The sequence below is a fragment of the Pan troglodytes genome, chromosome X (assembly GCF_028858775.2).
Source record: "Pan troglodytes isolate AG18354 chromosome X, NHGRI_mPanTro3-v2.0_pri, whole genome shotgun sequence".
NCBI classification, from domain to species: Eukaryota; Metazoa; Chordata; class Mammalia; order Primates; family Hominidae; genus Pan; species Pan troglodytes.
Window position 1 is genome coordinate 118220151 of NC_072421.2, and position 12368 is coordinate 118232518.

Below are 12368 nucleotides of genomic sequence, written 5' to 3' on the forward strand. Positions count from 1 at the left end.
GGATGCCAAGGTGGGAGGACTGCTTGAGCCCAGGACTTTGCAACCAGCCTGGGCAACATAGACCCCGTCTCTACAAAAATAATAATAATAATAAAAATAAAAAAATTAACCGGGCATGATGGTGTGTGCCTGTAGTCCATGCTACTTGGGAGGCTGAAGTGGGAAGATCCCTTGAGCCAAGGAGGTAGAGGCTGCAGTGAGCCATGATAGCACCACCGCATTCAAGCCTGGGCAAGAGTGAGGCCCTGTCTCAATAAAAACCCGCAAAAAACTTTGGGAGCATCGTACGGTTGCAAGTGAATAAGGTTATAAGATAAAAAACAGGATGCTCAATTAAATTCAGCTAAACAAGCGCTGTATATTTTTAGTGTAAGTATATCCAAAATATTAATGAGGTATACTTACACGAAAACAAATATTCGTTGTTTACCTGAAATGCAAATTTAAATAGGCATCCTGTATTTTCATTTGCTAAACCTGGCAATCCTACCAGCACTTTAACATGAAGCCATGAGGGTTGCCTGGATCATGCTGGTAGGTAAGCACCAATCCATTCGGTTGCCTCAGACAGGACAGAAACCATTCCCTCTAAAAAAATCGTTTACTTTGACAATAGGTAGCAACGAAGCACGGAAGAATCTTGACCCTTTGAGGAACCCGTAACTGACGCAAGTGCCATAAATGCTACTTTGATTGATTCCCCGCCCCCTCCATTCTTCTCTTCCTGCAATTGCTCTATCACTTCTTCCCTCTCAAGTCCCGCCCTTTCAGCTACCTCCAACTGCTGAGGAACCGGTTGCCTAAAAGGAGCCGGCAAAAGCGCCTACGTGGAGTCCAGAGGAGCGGAAGTAGTCAGATTTGACTGAGAGCCGTAAAGCGCGGCTGGCTCTCGTTTTCCGGATAACGACTACAGCTCCGACTGTCAGTGCCGGCCTTCCTCGTGTGAGGGGATCTGCCGGACCCCTGCAAATTCAATTTCTTTCCCATTCCGGGCCCTTCCCTATCGTCGCCCCCTTCACCTTGGATCATGTTCAAGAAGTAAGGACATGCTGTGGCCTCCATCGGCTGCTCACAAAGGCGGTGGGGTGGGGGTGGGGAAGAGGGCGAGAGCTAAGATCCTCTTTCTCTCTCCCCCGCCCCTGCCATCCTGACTCCCTAAGGTTTTCTATAGTACTATGCTCTCACTCCCAACTTGAACACTTCTTTAAGCTTTCCATCCGTAGTCCTTAATTGGGTTTCAGTCCCTCCACTCCCATTGTTTTTTCTCCTTACCCCTCTTTCTCTTTTGCCCCCTCCCCCAATTCTGTCTCCATTCCTAGGGTTCTACCAATCACATCCGTGCACTGTGATTTAGAGGCATATTCTCTGTAGCTGAGAGGGGAGCCCTGCGCTCACTGCCATATGTTTATTAGTTATGAACTGAATAAAGGAAGGCTTGACTTCCTGGGTCATGGGAGTGAAGGAGTCTGGGTGACAGGAAGCAAGCGGCCTGTCATGTCTATTGCCTAGCTGCCAGATTAACCTTGCCTTGAAAATAACGATTGCCCCATAGGCTATTCAGTGTAAGGAAGACAAAAATTCCTTGGGAACCTACTAGTGGGTTTGCCTTCCAGATTTGGTAGACGCAAAAAGCAAAGGGGGAACATGGGCAAAGGAAGGTGGGTTTTGTGCATGAAATTTTGAGCAAAAACGAATAGGGATCTTAGAAATCATTATTATCATCACTTAAAAAAAATCTCAGCAGATTACATAGCCTAGCAGGGGCCGATTTTCTATGTTATGCGTGGGTTGGTCTTCTGTATCTCAAGAATTGAGGGTTTTGTTTTCTGATCTCAGGTTTTATTATTGGTGGGAGCCTGTGTTTCTTCCTGGGTAGAATTGAATAAGATTTTCCAGGAAAGGCATTTGTGTAGCTAATTACAGATTATGGTGCAAAGTATGTCTCATATTCCTCCCCCTAACCCCAGCTAATTGCTGTATACTTGACAGTTTATTTCAATATTGTATTAAGACATTGGTTTTGTGCTGGACAGAGTAAAAGGGAGATGGTATTTTTTTTAAAAAGAACAATTTATTTCATAATTAAGTATCTAAATACTTGGTTGGGAATAAATGACTAATTAGAACAGTACCTTTAGGTATTCTGATACCTCTACTTAGAAATGCCTTTTCTTTTCTTGCAAAAATTACTTGGCAGATTTGATGAAAAAGAAAATGTGTCCAACTGCATCCAGTTGAAAACTTCAGTTATTAAGGGTATTAAGAATCAATTGATAGAGCAATTTCCAGGTATTGAACCATGGCTTAATCAAATCATGCCTAAGAAAGATCCTGTCAAAATAGTCCGATGGTAAGTCTTTGTTTTTGTCTGTGTAAAGCTCGGTGTAGCTGAATATTTAATGATTAGATTGCACTCATACTAAATGGAATTATTTTCAGATTAACTATTGATAGATTAATAATGGGGTAGACACAGAATAACTCTAAAACTCCAATATTTGTATTTTCAAAGATTTTCTATGTCCCTGAAAAAATGTGGCTTTGTGTATTGATTGTTCTAGTAAAGAGTTAAATGTTTTAGTTCAGAGTTGGATTTAATTTATTTCAGTTTGTTGTTTAGAGAATTGTTTTATTGAATTACCTAACAATGGAATTAATAAAATGTGAAATAAAATTGGTTGTAGCAGGTAATATTTTTCTTTTTTTCTCTACTGGACTTGCATGATAGTAAAAACAATGTAAACAATATTTTTTGGCCAGGATTTTTACTGACTTTTTAAGAAAGTTTATCACTGTATATGCGTGTTTTATATTGTGAATTTTTGAAAGGAAATATCTAACTTGGTACTTTGTGACATTTGTCTTACAGCCATGAACATATAGAAATCCTTACAGTAAATGGAGAATTACTCTTTTTTAGACAAAGAGAAGGGCCTTTTTATCCAACCCTAAGATTACTTCACAAATGTAAGGTTTTTTTATTTTTATTTTTTGAAATTTTACTCCTATTGCAATATTCAAATGTAAAGTCTTGTAAGAAATATGCATTTAATCAGATAAGACACTGCTGGGGGAGAAAAACAGAAATATGCATTTGGGAATATTGAAAGACACAAAAAGAGTTTAGAGTGACTTCTGATAATTGACTCATTGTTTATTAGTACTAGGTAATAATGGATGTAAAACTAAAACGAATGCCCATCTTGTGGTAAATCTGAAAAATGCAGATTCTCTCATGCATTCCAGAAAGCCCAAGAAAGATCATTTATTCATTCATTCAACAAATATTTATTGCCGGGCACGGAGGCTCACGCCTGTAATCCCAGCACTTTGGGAGGCCAAGGTGGGTGGATCACCTGAGGTCAGGAGTTCGAGACCAGCCTGGCCAACATGGTGAAACCCCGTCTCTACTAAACATACAAAAGTTAGCCGGGCGTGGTCACACGTGCCTGTAATCCCAGCTACTCAGGAGGCTGAGGCAGGAGAATCACTTCAACCCGCGAGGCAGAGGTTGCAGTGAGCAGAGATCACGCCATTGCACTCTAGCCTGGGGAACAAGAGCGAGACTTAGTCTCAAAAAAAAAGACAAATATTTATTGAACTTACTATGTGCTAGGCACTCAGCTAGGTGCTGAGAATACAATGGGAAGCAAAGACATTGTCTCTGTCCTTAAGAAACTAATAGTCTAGTTTGGAGAATAAACAACAATTAGATAATTACACAAATATGTATTTACAAACTGTGATAAGCATTGTGAGCATTTTCATCTTTTATATTTGTATCTATTTGCCTAATAGAGAAAAGTCTATATATGGGAAAGCATTGACTAAGTGTCCTTCCATCCAGGTATTTCCTGTGATGTGTGTAAATGCATTTTTTTTTAAATTGGGCTCTCTGTTACATAGTTTTTAAAAATTGATACGTCATAGCTGTACATTGTCTGCTGTTGTGGTGCCTGTATCCCCCACCACCTGTATATATTTATAATAGTTGTACATATTTTAGGGGTACATGTGATATTTGATACCTTTATACAGCGTGTAATGATCAAATCAGGGTAATTAGGGTATCTGTCACCTCAAACATTTATCTTTGTGTTGAGAAGATTACAATTCTTCTAGCTATTTTGAAATATAGAGTAAATCATTGCTAAATATAATTTCCTTATTGTACTCTCGAATACTAGAACTTATCGACCTGTATTTTTATACCCCTTAACCAACTTCTCCTCATCCCCTTGTAGTTTTTTTTTAAATTAACAGGCTTTTATTTTTTAGAGCAGTTTTAGGTTTCCAGAAAAAGTAAGCAGAAAGAACAGAGTTCCCTCTCCCCAGTTCAGATTCCCCTATGAATAACATCTTGTTTCGGAATGATACATTTGTAACAATTGAACCAGCATTGATACATTATTATTAACGCAAGTCCTTAGTTTACATTAGGGTTTACTCTTTGTATTCTACAGTTTTATGGTTTTTCCCAAATACATAATGTCAAGTATCTACTGTTAAAGTATCATACAGAATGGTTTTACTGCCCTAACATCCTTTGTGCTCCACCTATTCATCCTTCCTCCCCCCACTTCCCCAACCCCAGGTAACCACTGATCTTTTTAATCGTTTTTTTACTCTGCGTTTTTCACTTAACATTATATCACAAAAATTTCCCAGGGCATATTAAGTAGTCTCCAAAAACCATAGTTTTGAAATTACGGTTTTTGGAGAATACTTGGGAGGCTGAGGCGGGAAGATTGCATGAGTCCAAGAGTTCAAGGTTATTGTGAGGTATTGATTGCTCCACTGTACTCCAGCCTGGGTGGCAGAGCAAGACCCTGTCTCAAAAAAACAAACAAAAAAGATTACCAATTTGGTAAACAAATGATAGTGTTTCAGAGTTTTCTTTTGTATCTGTCAGATTAATTTGGGGAAATACTGTTCAGATCCTTTGCCTTTTTCTGTTGAGTCATTAGTCTTATTATTAATATATTGTATTTCTTTTCTTATAGATCCTTTTATCCTGCCACACCAGCAGGTTGATAAAGGAGCCATCAAATTTGTACTCAGTGGAGCAAATATCATGTGTCCAGGCTTAACTTCTCCTGGAGCTAAGCTTTACCCTGCTGCAGTAGATACCATTGTTGTATCCTTCCCAGGCTAAAACTGCTGAAAAATGTATTCATTGTGCTCTTATCATTACTGTGAAAGGTGTACCATCCAAGAGAACATTAGATGTACTTTTTTGAAGGTTACTGTTACTCTTATCTCATGCCTTTCTGGTTACATTTGAAGTTGTACAAAGTAATTTTATTTGTTGCTACTAAATTATCTCATCTTAGGTCGTTTCTTAGAAGTTAAATGAGAACAAGTTACAGAAGAGTCTCAGCTGCATTTCAGCCCAGTCAGGGCCTACTGTTATCAGACTTAGGACACAATAGGGAATTCTTGATTACTAGGGGAAAGGATATAGATGATATAATTGGATCAGCTTTTTGGATATCAACTTGCCACTGTAATGTTCATTTTGACTTACTGACATACGTTGGAGTGAAAGCTCTCAAAAGGGAAAAGAATTTAGGCACCAGGTATAGGTATCTCTTACCAAGCAACAATTTTGTGTTAGGAGTGAATAGTGGGAAATATTGGCAACCTCCAACTTTTATTTTGAAAATTAACTATTTGAAAAGTTGAGTTTGGGGGCCTCAGAGCACGTTTTCTCAAAGAGAAATGTCAGAGTCCCAGATGGTCCTTAAAGATCGATTCAACTCATGACATAGCTGAATAATTCGGCATTATTTCCATTTCTACCATGCTGTTTCAGCTATTTTCTGGATTAAATAGATTTTTGTGACTATTCTGGACAGGAGAACATCTTCTCCTTTATCATAGCTAAAGTAGCCATTTGCCTCGGGTATAGAAAAGGAATGGTACTTGGTGGGAATAGGGAAACTACTTTTAGAGTGTGTTTATCTTATTTTAGTTTTTGAGATGGAGTCTCGCTCTGTCGCCCAAGCTGGAGTGCAGTGGCACGATCTTGTCTCACTGCAACATCTGCCTCCTGGGTTCAAGCAATTCTCCTGCCTCAGCCCCTTGAGTAGCTGAGGTTACAGGCACCCACTACCACGCCCAGCTCATTTTTGTGTTTTTAGTAGAGACAGGGTTTCACCATGTTGGTCAGGCTGGCCTCAAACTCCTGACCTCAGGTGATCCACCCGCTTTGGCCTCCCAAAGTGCTGGGATTACAGGTGTGAGCCACCACACCTGGCCAGGGGTGTGTTTAAGAAGAATAAGAAAAAAAATGATATTCTCTGTTGGGGCAGTTATAGCGAAGAGGTAGTATAAGTAGTATGTTTATATTCTAGGAACAGCTTATGTTGACATGCTTTTTACCTAATAGGTGCTCACATATTTGGAACACTGAGTGAATTGAAAATCAAGGGAGAAAAGTGAGGACGGGTTTTTTGTTGTTGTTGTTTGTTTTTAATATTTATTAAGTGTTGGTAAATTTATAGTTCTGGAGTTAACCTTAAATGGAAAATTTCCTTAGTACCTAGTCTTTACTTTTAAAAATAATTTTTATTTTGAAACAGTTACAGATTTAGAGAAAGTTGTAAAAAAAAAAAATGGTACAGAGAGGTCTTGTGTACCCTGAATCTTGACTTTTTAAAATATGTACTGCAGTGTTTAACATTCCAGAAACTTCAAATGTTAACCAAGACCACTCTGGTTTTTCTAGAAAGGTTGAAACTGTTATATCAGGCTCTTAAAGATAGACTGGGAATTTACCTATTATTTTAAAACAGCCTTTACATAAAACCACCATTCAGGCCGGGTGTGGTGGCTCATGCCTGTAATCCCAGCACTTTAGGAGGCTGAGGCGGGCAGATCACCTGAGGTCAGGAGTTCGAGACAAGCCTGGCCAACATGGCGAAACCCTGTCTATACTAAAAATACAAAAATTAGCCGGGTGGGGTGGCATGTGCCTGTAATCCCATCTACTAGGGAGGTTGAGGCAGGAGAATTGCTTGAACTCAGGAGGCGGAGGTTGCAGTGAGCTGAGATCATGCCACTGCACTCCAGCCGGGTGACAAAGCAAGACTCCATCTCAAAAAAACAAACAGCCGGCTATGGTGGCTCACGCCTATAATGCCACCACTTTGGGAGGCTGAGGCAGGCGGATCATGAGGTCAGGAGTTCAAGACCAGCCTGGCCAACATGGTGAAATCCCGTCTCTACTAAAAATACAAAAATTAGCTGGGTGTGGTGGCACACGCCTGTAGCACCAGCTACTCGGGAGGCTGAGGCAGGAGAATTGCTTGAACCTGGGAGGCAGAGGTTGCAGTGAGCCAAGACTGCCATTGCACTCCAGCCTGGGCAACAGAGTGAGACTCTGTCTCAAGAACAAACAAAAATCCCCACTAGTCAGTGATCAGAATAATTAATCAGAACAATTAATATTTATTGATTTCACAGTTTTTAGTATTTATGTGCAAGAAATTTTACTCCTTTTTTTGTGTGACTTATTCTGGTTTTGTTAGCATGGGGTTATAGTATTAACATTTGACTTGAAAGAAAAGGGGTTATTAGATTTATTCATTTAGCATTTACTGAGTATTTACAGTGTACCCACAGACTCTGCTAGGTCTCTGCTCTCAAGGAGTTAATGGTCTAGGAGAAGACACAAGAGGGGTTCCAAGTGGCTTAACTAGTAACATGATCATTATTTGACACCCTTTCCTTGATGGGGAGGCCCCAAGGCATTTTGATAAATAGTTTTCTTAGCTGTGTTCTTTCAGGCTATCATGGCAGAAGGAAAACAGCATGCTCTATGTGTTGGAGTCATGAAGATGTCTGCAGAAGACATGTAAGTCTTACTTTAGGCCCCCTTAACTTTTGATATATGGGTAACCAACCCAGGAAGCATCAGAATTACAGGCGAAATTTGCTATCATGCATACCACATTACACAAATATCCAAGCACAGAAGCTTCATTTCTGATATTTCCTAACACTTAGGAAGCCAACGAAACCTATTTTGTCTTCAGGATTGTAGTCTTTCTTAAGCACTGAAAAGAACCCATGTGCCAACACAGCTGTTTTATATGTGTGTACGTGGTACTTTAGGAATCTTATTTAGTATCATTTAAATTGGGGGAGGAGGGAAGATGTTTTACTGCTAGCTTCATTTTATTTATTTTTATTTTTATTTTTTTAAGTTTTTTTGAGATGGAGTCTCACTCTGTTGCCCAGGCTGGAGTGCAGTGGCGCGATCCCGCCTCACTGCAACCTCTGCCTCCCAGGTTCAAGCGATTCTTGTGCCTCAGCCTTCCAAGTAGTTGGGATTACAGGTGTGCGCCATAATGTCCAGCTAATTTTTGTATTTTTAGTAGAGATGGGGTTTCACCATGTTGGCCAGGCCAGTCTCGAACTCCGGACCTCAAGTGATCCACCCACCTCGGCCTCCCAAAGTGTTGGGATTACAGGTGTGAGCCACTGCACCTGGTCATTACTGCTAGTTTTAAAAACAGTGATATATCTCACCACCACACAGTATCTTATATTCTGACCTGGTAGTACAAGAAATGTAGAATATTTAGAGAACTAGTAAAGATATATTATCAAAACATAGGCAGTATATTTAAAAATTTTAGAACCCATTTGATGACCAAATTAGTGGTATTAATTTTGTTTCAGGGTTAATGTAGCACTTTGATATTCCCCTAGTCTTGTGACATTGTTACTCTGGTTCTATAGACCCACTAGTTAGATCACTAAAATCACTTTTAGATATGAGCTGCCACAGAGTAATGTAGTTTAATATAAACAACAATGTAATTGTGATGTCAATAAGTTCTTTACTTGTGGCTTAATAATTAAAAAATAACAATATACTTTGAATTATATTTATCACGAGTAAGACTATAAAAATGCATAAAAGTATGTTTATGTGTTTTTTTTCCTTCTACAGTGAGAAAGTCAACAAAGGAATTGGCATTGAAAATATCCATTATTTAAATGATGGGCTGTGGCATATGAAGACATATAAATGAGCCTCAGAAGGAATGCACTTGGGCTAAATATGGATATTGTGCTGTATCTGTGTTTGTGTCTGTGTGTGACAGCATGAAGATAATGCCTGTGGTTATGCTGAATAAATTCACCAGATGCTAAAATTCTGTTAGCTTCAGAAATTATTTTAAGTTTTCTTAAACTCAAGTTAAAATTGGGTAGCAAACTTGGACATTAAAAGGTATCTGGTAAGTAAGCAAACTCATACAACTAATGTCCTTTCTTAGGCTAATGATATAAGAGTGAAGAGCAGGACTTGGTCAATGGATTGCCATTTTATGGTAGACCTCTAGAGAAACTGTCTAGTTAAATGGGGCTAGAAACTAGACTAGGAATTTTATTCTATTACTCCAGGGGACCCAGCAGTGCTCATTCTTGTGTGTGTGTGTGTGTTTGTGTGTGTGTGTTTTGTTTGTTGATTGTTTTTTTAAAAAAAACTTCAATGGAAAATTCTAAACATATTAAGAAGTCTGGAGAATAGTATAATGGACCTCTCCATATCCATCACCCAGTTTCAGTTTATGGTCAGTCTTATTTCATCTATACCTCAATTATTTCTCCCCACCCCCCAATTATTTTGAAGCAAATCCCAGACATCCTATCATTTCATCCATAACTACTTTATTCTTTTTTTTTTTTTTGAAACAGGGTCTTGCTCTGTTGCCCAGGCTGGAGTGCAGTGGTATGATCTTGGCTCACTGTAACCTCCACCTCCCGGGTTCAAGCGATTCTTGTGCCTCAGCCTCCTGAGTAGCTGGGATTACAGGCACGTGCCACCATGCCCGGCTAATTTTGTATTTTTGGTAGAGATGGGGTTTCGCTATGTTGGCCAGACTGGTCTTGAACTCTTGGCCTCAAGTGATCCGTCCCCCTCTGCCTCCCAAAGTGCTGGGATTACAGGCATGAGCCACCGTGCCCAGCTAATTTTTATATATTTTATAGTTGGCCAGGCTGGTCTTGAACTCCTGGCCTCAAGTGATCAGCCTCCCAAAGTGCTGGGATTATAGGCATGAGTCACCATGCCTGGCGTCATAACTACTTTAGTATGTATCTTTAAAAATTAGAAAAACCCCACAATACCATTATCACACCTAAAAAGTTGAACTGTTTCTTAATATGATCAACTGTCCAGACTGTTAATTCTCTTTAACTGTTGGTTTGCTTGAAATAGGTACCACACAAGGTTCATACATTGCATTTGGTTGTTATTTATTGAAGTCTGTTTAATTTATAAGTTACCTTTTCTTTTCCCCCTTAAATTATTTAAGAAATCTAGTTGTTTTGTCTTTAAAGTTTCCACACATATTCTGGATTTTGTTGATTGTATCACTGTGAAGTCATTAACTTGTTTTTATGCCTCCTGTATATCCTGTAAACAAATAAGATTGATCAGATTCAGGTTCAGTTTTTTTAGTGCCTTCTTTTGAGTAAAGTCATACCAAACAGATGCCCAGAACATCTGGATTTGGGTCCCTACTAGACTCCTTAAATAATGTATATCTTCTATAAGTGGAATATAAGGGACATGGACCTGCTTTAGTAAGAACAGTAATCTGTTTGGGGAGTTAAAAGAGCAGTTGTGGATTTATTTATTGATAAAGACCATTTTTCTTCCTAATAACCTTGCTGTTATTCTAGTGTCTTAGCCATCTTCATTTGGTTGTTTACCAATATATGACATGTGATTTTATTTTTCAGATGGATACAGACATATACAAGATTGTGGTGACCTGTGTTACAGTTAGAAGTTGGTGAGAAAGGTGAGGGTGGATAGCAAAAAGAGAGAGATCATTTGGCTGGCTGTTCCAGCTGGGTCTCCCAGGATGTAACATAGGTGGACATAGATCCAGGGTCTGACCCTCAGCTTGAGAAACCATTTCCCACTGATGAAACTTGAGAGACTTGGAGATTCCCCAGTTAGAATATAAATGTATTAATTCATAGTGATAGGTCTGCCTATGGTAAACAATTAGGAAACAGGAAGTTACTTGGTAAACACAGGTATGAGCAAAGGAAGATTGATAAATTGGGGTAATATTTCAGTTGTGCTGAGGTAAGACTTGGAGAATTTTTCCTGCTTCATCATTAATTAGAATGCTTATCTCTGCCAAAATCTCATCTCTTTCCTAGCCCATAGAGGTGCCCTGATATTTTATTTCCTATATCCTTTTCAAGTTCCATGTAGTTTTCCTTATGTTATGACAGTTTTATTCTGCAGCTTACCATATTATTTATTCCTGGTCCACGAAAGTATAAATAGTCTCATCAGGAACTCATTTGTAAGTCATCTCCCAGGGAGGTTTCTTCAACAGATAGTTTCATTTTTTGCTGACTTACTGGCTTCAAATTCAGATGTCTCCCTATTTGGGGGAGGAGGCACCCTATTTGAGGCCTGTAGCTCCTTATGTTCTTAAAAAGAATATACAAGTCATTTATGTCAGAATCAAACTTTGAACCTTTATTTTTGTTGCTAAGAGAATGTTTTTTGACCAAGACTGCCTATGGAGTATTAGCAATGAAAAACAAAGCACACATATACATACATTAGAGAAGTAAAAACTTTTAATAGCTTGGTTTTTGAAATAATTCATCTTTGTGTCTAACCACTGTTACAGTGGGTGTAAGGAACACTTTTTAAATATTCAACATCAACATCTGTGCTTGTTTTTCTACTGTGCTGAGGTACACTGTGTTGCCTTGGTGATATGGACTAAATATGTATGTTCTCTGCTTCCCCTGGGTCTGAGGCCTCTGCTCATCACTGTTAATCAGGGATGTCACTCTACATGTGTGATCCTTGTCATTTTCTAAACATTAGGTCATACATGAAAGGCAATTCAAAGAGATTAAACTAGCAGATGTGTCAGCATCTTTAGATACTGTGCTTAATGGAAACTTAGTTTACCTATATTCGTGAGAATAGGAATACAGGGATAGAGAGCCTGCTTCTCTCAGGCAGTGTGTCTTTAGTTCATTTTTAGTTTCAAAATTAAGTTTGTGTCAAACCAACCTACAATCTAGTAACTTGTGTATTGGACTCACTTTTACTCAGACAAGGTCAGTTCAGCTCAATAGGTATTTATTGAGTATCTACTAGGTTCTAAGTGACGTGGCATGAAGATGAATAATACAGAAGTAGCCCTTGCTTTTAAGGAGCTTCCAATCTATTGAGTAAAGAAAATTTACATTTTAAATAATCTGGGTAATGGTGACAGCCCAATACTAATATGTAAAGCCAGTAGGAATGTACTAATCCTTTTCCAATTTTAGTCATCAAAAATTGTAAATTACAAATGAACTAAATG

The 12368-nt window shown here is 38.8% G+C and overlaps 1 protein-coding gene across 2 annotated transcripts; it reads left to right on the plus strand.

Annotated features, from left to right (window-relative positions):
* Positions 1–674: 674 nt before the first annotated feature.
* On the plus strand, positions 675–9167 carry MCTS1 (MCTS1 re-initiation and release factor). Of its 2 annotated transcripts, none has more exons than XM_001137540.8 (6): positions 675–1038; positions 2198–2350; positions 2870–2967; positions 5004–5137; positions 7791–7858; positions 8963–9167. In XM_001137540.8, exons 1-6 carry the CDS (start codon positions 1028–1030, stop codon positions 9042–9044), a joined length of 546 nt encoding a protein of 181 aa, XP_001137540.1. In that variant the 5' UTR covers positions 675–1027; the 3' UTR covers positions 9045–9167. The 2 variants fall into 2 exon arrangements, with proteins under 2 accessions (XP_001137540.1, XP_521244.2); XM_521244.8 differs by lacking the exon at positions 675–1038 and adding an exon at positions 1402–1658.
* Positions 9168–12368: the final 3201 nt, after the last annotated feature.

Coding starts and splice junctions, on each gene's coding strand:
- MCTS1 (XM_521244.8), top strand. Junction 2,351..2,869: donor CCTGTCAAAATAGTCCGATG/GTAAGTCTTTGT, acceptor TTTGTCTTACAG/CCATGAACATATAGAAATCC. Junction 5,138..7,790: donor CTGCAGTAGATACCATTGTT/GTATCCTTCCCA, acceptor GTGTTCTTTCAG/GCTATCATGGCAGAAGGAAA.